Source organism: Acinonyx jubatus, chromosome C2, assembly GCF_027475565.1.
Source record: "Acinonyx jubatus isolate Ajub_Pintada_27869175 chromosome C2, VMU_Ajub_asm_v1.0, whole genome shotgun sequence".
In the NCBI taxonomy this organism is placed as follows: Eukaryota; Metazoa; Chordata; class Mammalia; order Carnivora; family Felidae; genus Acinonyx; species Acinonyx jubatus.
Genome location: NC_069384.1, coordinates 148,524,644 through 148,541,642, shown reverse-complemented (window position 1 = coordinate 148,541,642; position 16,999 = coordinate 148,524,644). Strand labels below are relative to the sequence as shown.

Sequence of the window (16,999 nt, the reverse complement as noted above, 5' to 3'; positions counted from 1 at the left end):
CGGCCACTCCTGAGATACCTTTGGCTTCCTTTTGATCCCGTCTCATGATGCACCTGGCACTCTTTGAGATTAGTCTGGCAGCACTGAGGGGTAGCCGCCTTATCTGTGTGTGACCGCCGATATCCCTGGCACGGTGCCTGCCCCAGGGGGCACGCAAGAAATAGCGAGGGAATTAAAGAATGGGTGAGTGGACAAGTGAAGGAGTCCACATGCATGCACAGGATTCCATTCTGCCTTCCACTCGAGCAGGATGCCGACACGAGTTTCCTTCCTTCCCGTCCGCTCTTGCCTGCAGTCATGTTTCGTTCAGGTGGAGGCTGGAGACTGGACTACCCTGAGGTCTCCAGCCTCCCTGAGACCAGGGAGCCCCCAGGAGCACATTTACCCAGTCCCCGCTGGTGCTGGCATCCTCACAGCCCCCTCCCCCACGAATCACGTGCGTCCCATGAGTTTCCTCTGGGCCCTGAGATTTTAAATAAGTGAGATAAGAATGCTAATATGAAATGAAGGTCATCCTGACCGAGCTTTGCCTGACTTCCAGGAAAGCTCTCCACGGTAACGCTAAGTCAAAACATAGTCTAAAACACATCACTTTGTAAGAGAAAAGCTTTCTGCTCCCAAATCAGGCTGTGGTTTTGACAGTCATTCTCCAAGGATTCGGTGCTGGCCTCCCACCTCCCAGCAGCCCAGGGCGGTGCCCTGGTCCCACTCCAAGACTTGAGCACACTGGGGCTTCCACTGTAGAGGTCATTAACACGCTTCTGAATGCCAAAAGTTTGGGTATAACCAGGGAGGAAAGAGCTCATCCTTTTGTATACTTGAGGTATGAAGACTCTTGGTTGCCAATAAGGGAAACCAATTCCAAAAGGTGTAAGAGAGGGAAATTACTGGCTCATGTAATAGACGAGTCCAGGGCTTGACCTTGGGCTTGAGGAGATACACGTGTTTGAAGTGTAGCAGCAGGATCCTGTCCCTTTCCAACATCAGATCTGCTTCTGTCCAGAAGACCACAAATATCCCCCCAAGTGATGGGCGGGATGGCCCCAGCAGTTCTGGGCTTTCCTTCCTCTGTGGGGCCAGCCCAGCAGAAGGGCAGCACCCCGCCTTCCAAGAGCAGCAGCAAAAACCTCCATCTTGACCTGGGTTCGCTGTTCTGTGTCGTGTGACCACCCACATGATGACCAGGGCGATGTTGGCAGGGGGGAGCGAGGGGAAGGGGCGCTAGGTTTTCCAGAACAACTTACCCTCCATTAGGAGGGAAGGGTGAGTGTCCCAAAAGGACAGGGAATGTCCTTTGGTCAAAGGAATGTGGAGCACAGTAACAACCATCCCCCAACAGGACCATTGTGGACCCTCAGCCACATTGCTGAGCCACCAACAGGTCCTTTGTGATGGTCGACGGCTCGGAGAGCAGGGCAGTGCACCGGGGATGTGGCCTGGAGAACATTTCTAGAGTCACATTCCGTTTGTGCTTTTAAAACTATCAAATAAATCGTAAGCCCAGATGTTATGGTTTCCAAGGACAAAGTCTTCAGTACTTTTTTCCTGTCTGCCATGTTAGTGTTTATTCTGAAAATAGCTGTATAGGTTTTTGATAAAAGTGACAGATGCTAAACTAAATGACAGTTATTCTTTGTAGTAAATGAAAATGCTACAGGAAAATGCACTAAGGAGAGCCAATCTCTCTTCCCTTTGAATGCCCATGGCGAGCACATCTGCATGGTTGAGCTCCTGTTTTGAATCCCTGCTGACGCGCTTTGCTCCTTTGGGCGACACAGTCAATCTTACTACATCTCGACTTAACCATCTATCCCAATGAGGCTCGCCCTTGTGGAGCTGTCTTAAGAAATCACCGAGCTGTCTTAAGAAATCACGTTTCGCCAGGCAACTTACTGCTTGTGTTCTATCATTTAATCCTCAAACCGCCTTACGAGGTGGTTACTGTCATCCCCATCTTATAGACGAAAAAACTGAGGCTTACAGACAGGAATTTGCTCAGCACCCACACAGGTAGCAAATCCCTGGGCCAGCACGCATGGTCTTAACTCCCCGTGCTATGCTCTGTGAATTAAATAAAAGGATTCGAGGAAAGCTTTTGGCACAGTGCCTAAGACAAGCACTCGCATAACCGTGTCCATTTGTTTTAATAGCAATGATACGGGTGATATCATGCAGTTTTAAATAAAAGGGATGACACATTTGGTACGTGCTGTTGGATAGCTGCTTTTTTCCCTTCAGTGGAGACCAGCCTCTAAATGCCCTCTTGGGGGTCAAACCGGAGTGCGGAGGAGGTGATGCTTGCCTTCCGTCCTGGGCTGCACATAGGGACCACAGGTGGGCTTTGCACGGAGCCATCAGCCACTCCTCTGGGGCTTTCTTTTCAATGTGAGGCCACGTTGAGGATTTTAGAATCTCACGCCCAGGTGAGGAGCAAGCTTTCTGGTACAAACTTTATGAAAGATTGATATCTGTGAGCCCAGTGATTCCTCTCCTAGAATCCACAATCGTGGCTGTGTGAAACCATAGCTGCCAACATACGTGTCATAGAATTGTTGTTAATAGAAAACAAAATGGGGAAAAATTCAACGTGCGAAGATAGGAGATCAGTTACGTAAAGCAGGCTGCATCCAAACCGCGGAGAACCCTGGGACTGCCAAAGGTGCCGTGGGGGAAGACTGTTTAAGGACATTGAACTCAATCAGGAATAGCAAGTGAAAACAGTAGGTTAGCACAGTGTGTGTCCCTCACTCACCGGATTTTATTGAGTGTCCGCTGTGTGCACACGGTGAGTCTAGGCACTTAGGATACAGGAGTGGGAAAAAAAAAACCTGTTTCCCATGAGCTTATTACGTTCTGTTGGAAAGGAGAAAGAAATCATGAGCAATTTAACAATCATTAATTAATGCATCAACATATTAACTTGTAAGTAACTCTGTACAATTATATATAATGACACATGAGGGGCAGAGAAGTAGTCTGTGGGAAAACGGAGAGAGAAAAGGTGAGCGATACAAGACGTGTTGGTGTGGTCGTGGTATTCTAGCCAAAGTGGCCAGGCAGGGCCTCACAAGGGCGTGACGTTTGTGCCGAGACTTGAATGAAGTGACAGACTGAGCTCTGAAGGCATCTGCGGGATCGAAGTCATTGTGATCCCTTGTTACTTAAAAGACAGTGTCGGGGTGGGGGTGGGGGGCGGCGCCTGGGTGGCTCAGTCAGTTAAGCGTCGGACTTCGGCTCAGGTCATGATCTCACGGTTCGTGAGTTCGAGCCCCGCGTCGGGCTCTGTGCTGACAGAGCCTGCTTTGGATTCTGTGTCTCCTCCCCCACTCAGGCTCTGTCTCTCTCTCTCCCTCTCTCTCTCAAAAAATGAATACACGTTAAAAACAAATTAAGAAAAGACAGTGTGCATATTACATGTACTGGAGGTCCCTCGCATGTGCTCAGGAGCAAGCCCGTCCAGAACTTCTCTTCAGTGAAGTCCTGAGCCTTTTAGGAGGGGTGCCCCTCCACTGCCACCCTCACTGCCTCCTGGGTACTCTTGGTGGCTGCACTGATGCTGCCCCACAGCTTTTGTTGGCTGGGCTTTATCGGAAGGGGGAGGAGCTTCCTCCCTCTTAAACGTGGTCCCTCAGAGCAACACTGGCCCTGGGGCCCCTTCTGCACCAACAGACTTGAGACCGACACTGTCTTCCCCATGTGTGTTGCGTTAGGCGTGCATGCACACACGTGTGCACACACATACACACCCACACATACCACCTGTTCCCAGCGGCTATCATACAATGCCACAGACTGAGTGACTTCTAAACAACAGGAACGTATGTCTCACAGTCCTGGAGGCCGGGAAGGCCAAGATCAAGGCACGGGCAGACTTGGTGTCTGGCCAGGAGCCGCTTCCCAGCTCATAGATGGCCGGCTTCTCGCTGTGTCCTCCCACGGTAGGAGAGGGGACGAAACACTCTAGGGTCTCTTTTATAGTGACACCATCCCGTTCATGAGGGCCCCACCTCCCAAAGCCCCCCACCCGCAGGTAACATCACATCAGGGATTCGGTTTCAACATAGGACTTTTGTGGGGATATAGACTTTCAGTCCATAACAAACACTTCAGATGTCAAGTTCCAGTGGTAAGACTTTGGGGTGATTTTTTAAAAAATCTTCTTTTACTTATGTTTTTTTTTTTTGAGAGAGAGAGAAAGAGAGATTGAGAGCATGAGCTGGGGAGAGGGTCAGAGGGGGAGGGAGAGAGAGAATCTTGAGCGGGCTCCACGACCAGCACAGAGCCCAACATGGGGCTCGAGCTCATGACTGTGACATCACGACCTGAGCTGAAATTAAGAGCTGGACACTTAACTGACTGAGCCACCCACCTGACCGAGACACCCCTTTTGTTTTTATTTCAGTGCTCTTACGTTAATGCATGTACCTGGTTAAAAAAGAATTCAAGCAATATAAAATGATATGAAAGTTAAAGGATCTCATGCCCCCAGCAACATGCCAAGTCCCAATGCCCCAAGCAGTCACCTGTAAACATTCCTTGGGGTTACTGCTAAAATTCTAACTAACGTGTTGATCTTACCATTTCTTGACTCGTCAACTTTAGACTTTCATGCCTGGCCCATGTCCTTGCTACCTCTTTCCCCTCCCCCCAAGGTTTTATTAATACCCGGTGGCCTCTGTCACTTTACATGACATATTTAAACCATGATTGTTGTCCATATATTCGAGAAGCCGGTTTGGACCCCACTGTGCAAGATGAGGAAGTTAGCCTCTGTGAGCCGTCTGTGTTGTTCCTGCCTCTCTCTGCATCCGGGCTTTCTTTCAGGCCAGCTGATGACTTGGTTTCGCTTTCAGCAAAAAATGCAAACGTCTTGACAGGGAGGGCCTTTCATGCTTTGTCTATAAACAGAGTGTGAAAAGTAAAATGGTGTTTTCATTATACATATAAAATTATAATGCATATATTATATATGTAATACAATATATACAATTTGCTATAGACCAGAGTCTTGTCGTGAAGTCTGCAGAGAGAAGGAAATGTGATCCTTGGCCACGAACCCGGGCCACGAGTCGTTTGCCTCTTCTGGTTCGTTAGTTGGCAGAATCTGACGGCCTTGAATGTGCTTCCTGATTAGACCGTCGCTTTCTAGAGCTGCTGTTTGAGTTTTGTTTTTGTTTTCCCTGGGGCTTCTAATTATCTTTCTTTATTCTTATTGCCAAAAGAAAGATGTGCCTCCTTCTTCAGCATCTCTCTACATTCATTTGGCCTCTTTATTATGCGCTTATTGAATGGCCTGTTTGCACTGCCCGCCTTTCATACCTGCTCTGCTGCCTTTCATACCCGCTGAGACTTCTGCCCATTGGATCCCTGCACCGACTCCCTCTTTCTAGAGGGCCGTGATTTCCTCTTTCTTAGATGGTTTTTTCACTCTCCTATGGTTTACCTTAAGAATTTTTTTCCTCCCAGAAAGCACATAAACTTTCTGAGATCTTGCATGGCTGAAGATACCTTTATTGGGCCCTCCTCCGATGACAGTTTGAACATAGAATTCTGAGTTCCTGTTATTTCTTCTCTGGGCTTAGGAAACCCATGCTCCATTGTCTCCTTGCATTCGGTGTTATAGATTTCAAATGTTAATGTCATTCATATTTTTGTTCATTTGCAAAAATGCCCTTTTTTTCTGTCTGGAAGCCTTCAAAGCCTCATCTTTTTGAGGGTCTGAATCTTAGATGTATGTAGGTAGGATTGTCTGCTGTGTTTTGTTTGGTATTTAATTTATTCTGCTTGGCCTTTGGTAGACTCTTAACCTAAATACCTTTGCCTTTCTTAGCTTGGGCCCCTTTTATTCTGTTATATATCTGATGTTTTTTCTTTCCTCTTCTCCCTTCCTGGAATCCTGTTAGATGCTGAGCCCACTGAATTGATCCTCATGTTCCTTTCTCCGATAAGTCCTATCTTTTTGACTTCTTGCTCTGCATTCTGGAAGATTTCACCAATCATAGGTTCTGTGTCCAAGAAACTATTATTGCCTGATTACTTACTTTTCACACCACGTAGTCTCGTTATATGGATGAGGTACAGTGTCGTTTCAAATCACTGTTATTTATTAGAATGTTTAGAGCGATTTTCATTACCCTAGATTACCTTCATTTCTCTTTTTAAAAGTTCCCTCTTAGTTTCTCTTGGTCCTTCTTTCCCAATCCATTGGATTGTTTCAAATTTCTAGTGATCTCTGGTTGTCTATTCATATTTTTTAACGAAGGACTTGGCTGATTAATAAAGATGGCTAACATGGATAGGCTAGTATTCCCAGCAGACCTGTCCTTTGAACAGGGGGTGATGTGCTGACTGACAACTCCAAGTTTGTCAGCCAGGCCCATCTTCAGGTAGATGGACAGGATCTGGTGGGCAGGTGTTGGGGGGGGGGGGGGGGACACTCTTCCAAAGCTGCCCAAGGAAGGTTTCACTGCAGGTGTGACCCTTGTATTCAAGCCCTAGTCTTCTTCAAGTAGATTGTCCAATTTTATTACAGGACTGTTTTCGTTTGGGGCCTAAGGACAAAGCATCCCTGGACCAGTTGTCCATTTGATTAGGAATTGGGATGGAGACCGAGAGGCCTCACTGTCGTGTATGCAGCCATTAGATCAGCTTTCTGAATTCTGTCTCACAGCCAGTGCTGCTCTTGGCACAAGCCAGCTCCAAGTTGGACCCCTCGGTCCAGGAGGCCCAGATCCTGTACCTGTCTGGAGGACAGAATTCTCTCTTACGTTCATGCTATCGTCGACTTTCGATTTTCCAGAAATATGTCAAAATCTCTGGTGTTTTGCTCTCACCCCTATTCTTCGTTTGTGTAGATTTTTCCCTTTGGGTATCTTCTCCCATTTTAATGGCATCTGGGGAGGAAGAGTAGATACAGATGTGCTTGTTCATCCATTGAATTAGAGGCCTTTATGTTCGTTTCGCTTTTCTGAATTCTCTCAAGTGAGCATGTGTTATTACATTCATAATAAAAGTAACAGTAAAAGCTAGTCTTGAAATGGAAGGGACTTAGAAATATGTCATCAAGCCAAAAAGAGAAGCATCTTGGGGGCACCTGGGTGGCTCAGTCAGTTAAGCATCCGGCTCTTGGTTTTGGCTCAGGTCATGATCTCACGGTTCGTGAGTTTGAGCCCCTCATCAGGCTCTGTGCTGGTGGTGCAAGACCCTGCTTGGGATTCTCTCTCTCCCTCTCTCTATGCCCCTCCCCTGCTCGCTGTCTTGCTCTCTCTCAAAATAAATAAATAAACTTTAAAAAATTTTAAAAAGAGGGGCGCCCGGGTGGCTCAGTCGGTTGGGCGTCCAGCTTCAGCTCAGGTCACGATATCATGATCGTGCACAGGCTCTGTGCTGACAGCTCGGAACCTGGAGCCTGCGTTGGATTCTGTGTGTCCTTCGCACTCTGCCCCTCCCCCGCTCAAGCTCTGTCTCTCAAATATAAATAAACTTTCTTACAAATTTTTTTAAAAATTAAAAAAAGAGAGAAGCATCTTCTCAGTGTTCTGGACCCACCGTTCCAGCACTGCCCAAGAAACTGCTTTCCCTCCATGCTCCCAGCTGAATGCATAAGTGGCTGGAGAATCTTGTCTCTCTCGTGCTGAGTGAGAGGTGTTGTCAGTGCAACAGGAGTATCACATACAAAGCCTGCTATTAAGCAGGTGTATCAGTCAGTGGCTTAAAATGGCCAGCATTTATCCACTTGCTGTTTGGATGGGCTCAGGTGCATGCTTGGTCTGCTGGTCCTTCTTCAGGCCACTCATGCATCTCCAGTCAATTGTTTATTTGTTTAAAGAGAGACTGGCTTTAATAACAGCCAAGGTTTGGAGGAGGGGAGGAAAACGAACAAAGCGGAGGGCTCACAAAGAGACCGCTGGAAACAGGCGTTTCTGTGCACAGTAATCGTGTCGGCGCCAGTCCCGGGGGCCCCGGGACTCGGTCACTGTGCCTGGAATCCAAAGCTGTGGCTTCACTGCCGGCCTCCTGGGCTGAGTGCTCGCTGCCCCTGGGGGTGAGACTGGTACTGTGGCTCCGGCTGTGGCTGCAGCTCCCCTGGCCACCCCCCATCACTGCCACAGGCTGGCCTGTGTCCTCATCACAGATGAAAGAGTCAGCTCTTTCATCTTCTGAATCCACACCGCTGCTGAGTATCTCTTTGTCCGGGTGGCCTGGACCTCATCCTCGCTGCTGTCCTCCTGGCTGCCATCACTCCTGTCACTCGCCAGGTCCCTGTCACCTTTTCCCTCGCTCACCTGTCTGAGATGGGCCGGTCATTGCCTGAGGCGGAAGGGGTGATTTGGGCCAAGTGTCCGTGGGCACCCCGAAGGCCAGCTTGGGCTTGCTCGCGTGGTCACAGGGTGCAGGATCTCCAGGAGCGGCAAGAGAGGTCACCGTAAGGCTCAAGATCTGCAGTGTCACACCCACCCATCTCCGCGGTCCGAACAAGTCACACACGCGCACCAGCCCGGACTCGAGAGTGGAGAAGGCAGCTGCACGTCTTGATGGAAGACGCTGCGGAGTATCACGGCACCTTTGGCTACCCACCATTTTAATCACTCCAGTTTTTAATTCTGATTTTGTTTTCTAATTCTGTGTTTTCCGCAGGCTTCTGAGGACCCAGTCTCTGGAATGGTTCTACAATAACGTAAAGAGTCGCTTCAAACGCTTCGGCAGTGCTAAGGTCTTGAAGAACCTGTACAGGAAACACCGGCTGGAGAGCGGGGCGTGCTTCGATATTCTAGGTACGTGGGCGGTGCTCTGCTCTGGGAGTCTTTGCGGGGCTGGTGGGATGGAAGGAGGCCGGGCTGGGAGGCCCCCGACACCGGCCACACTCAACTGGGACCAAGAAAGTTGCTTAACTATCTGGCCCCAATGAGGATCAGAAGTAGGAGGCTAAATACCAAAGATTCTGTTAAGTTTGAGTTACCCCATGCCAGCATCCCCACTGGGCTGTCGAATGTGCTGAGAAGACCAAAGTATTGGGGCCCCTGGGTGTCTCTGTCAGTTAAGTGTCCGACTCTTGATTTCGGCTCAGGTCGTGATCTCACAGTTGGTGAGTTCGAGCCCTGAGTCGGGCTCTGTGCCCAAAGCATGGAGCCTGCTTGGGGTTCTCTCTCTCTCTCTCTCTCTCTCTCTTTTTTCTGCCCCTCTCCCCCTTCAAAATAATAAATAAATTAACATTTAAAAAAGAAGACCAAAGTATTTCTGCGTGTTGTGCACATATTAATTCTAGATCCCTAGAAATCAAAGATTCTGGGTCGTCTCCCCCTAACGATTAAAACGTCAGAAAGTGCTCTTTGTTTGATCACATAGACTAGTCTGTACTCCGAGGTATGCCCTCCACTTCCCTGCCCTCCTACCCCAAAATTCTACTCGCGCCAGTTCCAGAACTTGATGTGTTGGGAGAGTCAGGAAAGTACGGGCTTCTCTCCCAGGAAGAGAGAATTCCCGTAATTCTACCTTCGCTGTTTTTAGACAGTTAAGACAACCAATGTAATTAGAATGAGAAATTATATTCTTCAGTTCTATTACACCAGCCGGTAGAAAGAAATCGTTGTCAGAATATGAACAGCGTATCCTCCAAAAAAAGGCTGGTGTTTGTTGTTGTTTTTTTTTCCTTCTATCTAAAGGCAGATTTTTTCCGACACTTTGCTGACACAGGTAAATGCTTTTTATCCACAAGAAAGAGGGAAGGAAAAAAGATCTCATCCGTCTCATTCTGGAGCTTTTTCGCCGTCATTATTTTACATTGTCGTATTTTCAATAAAGTCTATGGCCATGTCTTATCTAAAAATATGCCAGCCACTGAGACGAGGGAGTAAAGCATTAAAGGACGCATTAAACACAGAGAATCATTAGGGCCTTTTGTGGTGGTTGCTAGACTCTATCTTTCAAACCGTTCAGGAAGCCTAAGCTAAGAGAGCAGCGCTGAAGGTTTCCACAGATTATTTTCATCTTCCCTTTGCTGGTTTTTCGAAAAACCTTTTCTCCAGGAATGGAGGCCAAAAAAGAAATAAAGCCTGAGAGGAATCCTGTTAACAGTCGTTTTTCAATACCTCAGGAAGTTTCCAGAATATTATTGGCTCACTTGACTGCATCTCATCCTTTCTTTTCTCTCACATACGCCCCCAGGTCTGCTTGGTGTACCCCTATACCAGTCACCAAATTCAGACCTCCACTGCCTACTGCAAGACGAGGGGAAAAGCAAACATGTGGAGAATCCCACAGAACCGACCACAAGTCTGCTCTCCTCCCCTCTCTCCCTCAGGCCCCAAGGGTGGCTCAGGCAGACATGCGTCCCAAGCGGGCCAGCTCAGGGCTTTGAAATTTTCACGCGTCACTTTCTGAGGAAAACCATCCACTGGGGGTAGCTGTCTGCCACCATAGAGGCAGATCTGGGTTCTGGGCCTTCCGGGATTCACCACTTCCTTCATCCGGGCCTTCAGGGAATGCTTTACACGCCTCTCTCCTGCTCAACCCTGTGAAGCAATAGCTTCATCACCTCTGTGTCCCCAAAGTGTGGCTCAACCCCTGACACATCTTCTGTCCTCAGCGTGGCACTCGCTTAATCTTGAAAGCATTTTGTGGGTACGAAGACGCTTCGCTGAAGCATTCCAGTCAGCTGCTTTCATGATTCAGGGCGCCATTTAAACTAAGATTTCTGTTTAACAGAAGCGAAGACCAGGGGACAAGAAACAGTTTGTGAGATCATGTTCAAAGCTGATAAGCCGCGATCATGAAACAATGGGATTTATTCTATACACCGCCTAGAAAATTCAGTCACGCCTCAAGTAGAGGGAAATCCCCCAGGGCACGCGTGGCCTCCCGGTTATGCCAAATGACTGGGGCGCCCTCACAATGAGCTCCCACCTATCACCCATCACCCTTGCATTGTGGTTACCTGTCTTCCTCAATCCCAACCGTACGTACTCAGTCCAGAATCACCTTCCAGTGACAGGGTCATCTTCCACGCTCAGCCACGTACTTCCGACTCTGTGGAGGTGAGCCCAGTACAGATACTTTGTAAAGCTCCATGGGGTATGTTAAGGCACAGCCGAGATGGAGAGCCCCAGAGAGCACCTGACCACAATTTGTGAAGCAGCATTCTTTTTTTTTTTTTTTAATGTTTCTATTTATTCTTGAGACAGAGAGAGACAGAGCATGAGCAGGGGAGGGGCTAGAGAGAGAGGGAGGCACAGAATCCGAAGCAGGCTCAGGGCTCTGAGCTGTCAGCATGGAGCCTGACGCAGGGCTCGAACTCATGGACCGTGAGATCATGACCTGAGCTGAAGTCGGACGCTCAACCAACTGAGCCACCCAGGCGGCCCTATGCAGCAAGCATTCTAAATAAGATGGGCCCATCTTCAGCTCCAGCAAAGGGTACTCATTTTCAGAATCGTGATGGTCAGAACATAACATGCAATATCTACGGCACGCAAGGCATGTGCTCTGCTCCAGAACTCTCAGGGTGGAGCTCCTTGTACCTGTGAAACCTCTCCACCCCCAGGACCAGCGTAGTTGGCCTGAGCACCCTCAGTCCATTGAAAATTCATTGAGTTCGTAGAATCTTATGGGTCAGCCACCAGGTGCCCGCCCTGCACCCACGTCAGTCCTTCCGGCCCTCCCAAGCTAGGCTTACTCCTCCCACAGCCCGTATCAGGTGACCGGGATAGGCCAGGCCTACAAGGAGACCCGTTGGTTCCATCCGATAGATCTAAGAGGTATTCATTCCTTTAATAAACATGCAGCAAACATGTATTGAACACCTACTGTGTGCCCACCTGGTTTGAGTGACAAGACAGACAAGACCCTACCATCCCAGAGCCAGCAGGCCAGTTGGAGAGGTCAGATCATAAGTAAATAAATTTTTTAAAAATATAGTGTCCAGTGGTAACGAGTGCTCACCTGATTCATCCGATAGATTGAGCATGACATTTTTAATGGCTACCCTAGAGAGAAGCGGCACTACATGAAATGATAAATGTAGTCGTTATTAATGTACTTGATCTCTAGACAGTTGGATAAATAACATACGCGTTTATTGGATGAATAAACGTTTATTGGATAAATACGCGTTTATGGGATAAATAAAATGGGAGAAATAAACCCTGCCTTTTTATTCATGAACACTGTATATCTATTTTGGATGTGATTCCTGTAAAGGTCTGTAACATCCTTCATCTGGGATTTGACTGACAAACGTGGTCTTTTGAAAATGCTGAGCCGTGTGAAATCAGAGGTTCCTGCAACTCACGAAAGATAGGATGACCTGGTGTGACTGCCACATCAGTGCTTTCCAGAACAATTCAGCCGCTTTCTGCCATTCCTAAATAACACTGAAAGATCCCACCTGTGAATTTAAAGGGACACGGGGGGGAGAGATGCTGTACTAGAAGGTTCAAAATCATGCGGAGCAAGAGCTTGCCCTCTGGGCAGCTCATTCTCCCCAAGATATTTCTAGATCTTCTCTCTGCTCATTCCCCCCTCCACCCTCCCCCATTCTCTCGGCAGATGACCGCACCTTCTCCTTCACAGGGCAGGTAGTATGCACCCCTACACTGGATCCTGTCACCTTCCAGGAAGGTCTCAAGGTCATGCATCCCTTCCTTCTTGCTAAGCCAGCCTCTCTCTTAACTGGTTCCTTCCTATTGATCTGTAAACATGCCCGGGTCTCTCTGTTTCCCAGACCATTCCTGGTCTGCACATTCCCCCACTTGCCGCCCTGCCTCAGTGCTCTTCCCAGTAGGTGGCGGAGACCCTCAACCGAGAGCACACTGCACTCAGGGCTTCCACTCCCTGCCTTTCGTCACTGCCCCCACCAAGCCGTTCTCCCGATGGTAGCCAGAGTGCACTTGGACGTGCAAATCTGACCAGATCACCTCCATGGAAGCTTCACTGGCTATTCATGTGGCTGTTGGAATAAAGATCAAAAAATAAAGATACGGTCACCATGCCCTGTGTGGTCTGGGTCTCCAAGCCCAGCCACACTGCCTCCTGTTTCGGTCCTCAGATGCACCTGCTACCCCCACCGCCTTCCCTGTGCATGCTGTTTGCCCGCCTGCCCACCACCCCTCTGCCTGGTGACTCACTGTCCCTGTTAGACACGTCCACCATACTATGAAGCACCCAGTCAGGGCACTTAACGTATCTATAATTTTACATTGACTTACATAAATCTTTGATGAATTCTTTCCCACTAGACTATCCAATTGGTCAGGGCAACAAGGATTTCTGGCTTTGCTCACCAGTATACCCTAACACCCAGCCCAGAGCCAGGCATCTAGTAGGTGCTTGTGGACTCTTGGCTGGATGGATGAATGAGTACTGGCTGTAGCCACGCCACAGTGAAATAGTTGCACTAAGATCTGTAGCTTAGGGTCTGCAGAGATAACTTACCTTAAAGCCTTACATCGTAAGTGAGGACACTGAGACCCAGAAAGACAAAGCCACATCCTCAGGGTCACAGAGCTAGAATAAATGGGCTTCATATATATTATGAAAGGCTGGGCAAAAAACACAAACACCGAGAACGATATATGGTCAGACTGAGTCGCCATGACAGGCTACCCACTAATGGCTTGTTTCGTGAAGGTAGCTGGCTACTAAACCTGCCTCAAATACCTATAGCATTTACCCCTGGATTTCCCACATGGGAGCCCCCCTAACAGCCATCCAAGAAAGCACAGGGTGTATTATAAGCATTGGAGGCCCGTTGCTTAGTTTGACATAGCATTACTGGCATTTGCCCCGTTTCGAGCTAAGGCACATAGACCCATATTTATTTTCTGGGTTCCATCAGTGTTCCCACCAACATCCAATCCAATCCATTTTTCTTGAGCCACCCACTGTTAGGTGCTATCTTGGGTACCAAGGATATAATATCCAGTGACTTTAAAAGAGTCCCATCATCCCCATCTTCAGAGATCTCATTTGGTGAATGAACACATATCATAAAAATCCCCAACTTGGAAAAGGGCTTTAAAAAGGGCTTAGCCAACTGCTCTGCCCGGCCTGGATTCAGATTAGGATTGTGTGTTCGATTCAAAGAAGACCAGAGGAGAGGCAGCGGGCCTTCAAAGATCAGATGCCAGGGGGTTGACCTTGGCTATCTCTGGGCTTGTTCCACGTGGACTCCCTTCTACAGAAGAGAAGGGTGATAGTTAAATCATTAGCTAAAGGCAGCTGTGTGGGTCCGTGCCACAGACCGCAGCTAAAGACCAAACCCACAGGGTCTCATCACCGTCACGAGCTCTTGAGATTTCTCTTTCTTCTAGTAAGGAAGTCGAGTGTCAGAGAGGTTAAGTCACAGACTCAAGGTCACATGGCTAGTAATTTGCAGGTCCAGGAATCAACCTTTCATGTCTCTGACTTCGATCTGTTGTTCTGTTTTTGACTCCACACTGCCTCCAAAGAAGGTACCGGAAGAAAGCTAGGGGAGGCAGCAACGTTACACCACGAATCAGTGTGAGAAGAATAGGGTGACTGGTCCAAAACTGTAGCATTATTATAAAACCCAGAGGTTCCCTAAACCTGTTTGCAAAGCTGACTTAATCAGAGTGGGTACAGGTGACCTGCCAGTTCTGTGACCGTGCACCTGTGCTCCCTGGGGACCTGTGATAATCCTATTCTCTGTCCCGCTTTCTCCCTCCCTGTAGGAGGAAGCTTTTTCGAGGCAAACCTGGAGAATGAAGGAAGTGTGTCAGGCAGTGATTCAACATTTTATAGACAGTCTGAAGGTGAGTTTGCCTAAGAGTTTATAGCTAACGGGAAGTTGGAGGGCTAGGAACACCTTCAGACCCCATCAGGGTCTCCCGGTTGCACTGTAACCGCTGGACACAACTGTTTGTGGCTGTGTGTGAGTCTCCACGGGCATTCTTGTTGTTGCCATTTGTGTGACTCCATCGTCGAAATTGGTGAGTATACGCAAGACGTGGCCTAAAGAAACGCATTTGCTACCCCACCCTTGGGTACCTCACATCACCTGGTGAGTCAGAGCTCCAATACCATCTTTCGGACTTGGAATATAATAATGAATACACCCACGTAGCTCATATTAAAATATTCTTGCAGGGGTGCCTGGGTGGCTTCGTAAGTTGAACGTCTAACTCTCGGTTTTGGCTCAGGTCATGATCTCACAGTCCATGAGCTCGAGCCCCGCATCCGGCTCTGTGCTGACAATGCAGAGCCTGCTTGGGATTCTCTCTCTCCCTCTCTCTCTCTCTCTCTCTCTGCTTCTCTCTCTCTCAAAATAAATAAACATTTAAAAATAATAATAAAATAAAAATATTCTTATAAAGAATGTGTCATTTCCTGATTCACTTCTCCTGATTCACTATTATATTATACCAATATAATAGTCCCCTTAGAGCACAAGTTAAAAGCCAAACAAACTTCCGGTTTCAAATAAAACCTTCTCCACTATTTCACCTCCTTCTCCTGAGTGCTGGACCTTGAGAGCCTCCTGAGTCCCCGGCTTCTGGCTCCCTACAGCTGCTCTCCGTTCTCTCCTTTGGGTGCCTTCCCAGGAACGTCCCATCCTCCTCCATCCTTGCTGCCTGGAACCTCTCCACGGGGTACCTTACACCCTTGTGCCCCCCATGCACCTCCATTCACTGCCGAGGCTGAAATGCCCGGCACTCATTTCAGCCCAGAGATCTCAACTCACATTTCCAAAGCTTGATTATTAAGCCCTGTAGATCCTACAGTGATCTGAACCTCAGCCCATCCTAATCAAGGTCCTCAGCCGCCTAGCTCCACCGGCAAGAGTTCCCTTTCCCTCGGCCCCCCTCCCTGCTACTTCGCCCCAGCCACTCAAGTTCCTGTCAGCTCTGTTTCCAATTCTGTCCTTCAATTTCTACCCTGATATTCTGACATCATGGCCTGAGCACCTCCTGCCCACAATTCCCTGGTATTGATGTTGCCTTCACTGACTGTTCATATCCACCAGGGTCCTCCAGAGAGCAGAACTGGTAGGACATATGCACACACACACACACACACACACACACACACACAGATTCATTTTATTTTATTTTATTTTATTTTATTTTATTTTATTTTATTTTAGGGACTTGGCTCACACACAGTTGTGGGCCTGGTAAGCCTGAAGTCTACAGTGTAGGTCAGTAGGTGGGAGACTCAGACAGAAGTCCATGCTTCCGTCTTGAGACAGGCTTTCTTCTCTCGGAAACCTCAGTTGGTACCCTTAAGGCCTTTGCTCTCAACAGCTTGGATGACACCCACCCACGTTACCTAAAGGGCAATGCCCTTTGCTTCAGGTCAACTACTGTAGATGCTAACCACATCCACAAAATACCTTCATAACCCCAGTTTGATTAAATAACTGGGTACAGTAGCCTAGCCAGGTTGATGCCTAAAAGTGACCATCCCGTTGTCTGCTGGCCTTCTGAGCTTAGGTCAGTCTGCCTCTGGCTTCTTCTCCTTCCTCTACACCCCCCAACAGTCTTTCCCTCTGTGGCACCGACCTGAACCTTCACTTTCAAGCTAAACCATCTTCAGTGCTCCATTTCATCCTCGTCTGGAAGTCATGACCGCAGCATCCAGAGCCTTTGGGTTATGGCTCCAGGCTCGTACTTGCGCGGGACCTGTGGAGCTGGGTAATGATCCCCGCCACCCAGTAGCCTGGGAAGCACACAAGAGCATGGACTTGGTTTGTCTCTCAAGGCATCATGGGGCCCCTCACAGAACTAGCAAGAGCTTACAAGCACTTCTTCTGTGACAAATATATTGGCTAGTATCTTGAAGAAGAGACATGGGAAATTCAGTGTCCTCCAGGGAGTACTTGGTGTCACGACAACCTCAATCTTGTAGCCTGTTCGTATGGAGACATTAGGGAACATACATGTTCAGTCGGGCACCCTGAGGTGCACAGAGCCTCGACCTGGGTCGCCCCGATCCGGGTGTCTTGTATCATCATAGTCAGCTTACAATGGACCCGTCAGCCGGC

At 48.4% G+C, this 16,999-nt stretch overlaps 1 protein-coding gene across 8 annotated transcripts in view; it reads left to right on the top strand.

Annotated features, from left to right (window-relative positions):
• The window catches only part of MYRIP (myosin VIIA and Rab interacting protein), a 366,936-nt gene that overhangs the window by 259,781 nt on the left and 90,156 nt on the right, over nt 1-16,999 (top strand). For all 8 annotated transcript variants that reach the window (XM_053221635.1, XM_053221639.1, XM_027040749.2 and 5 more), the window contains 2 exons: nt 8,638-8,774; nt 14,688-14,768. In XM_053221635.1, coding sequence (XP_053077610.1) covers nt 8,638-8,774; nt 14,688-14,768 — 218 coding nt within the window. The remainder of the gene's footprint in view (nt 1-8,637; nt 8,775-14,687; nt 14,769-16,999) is intronic.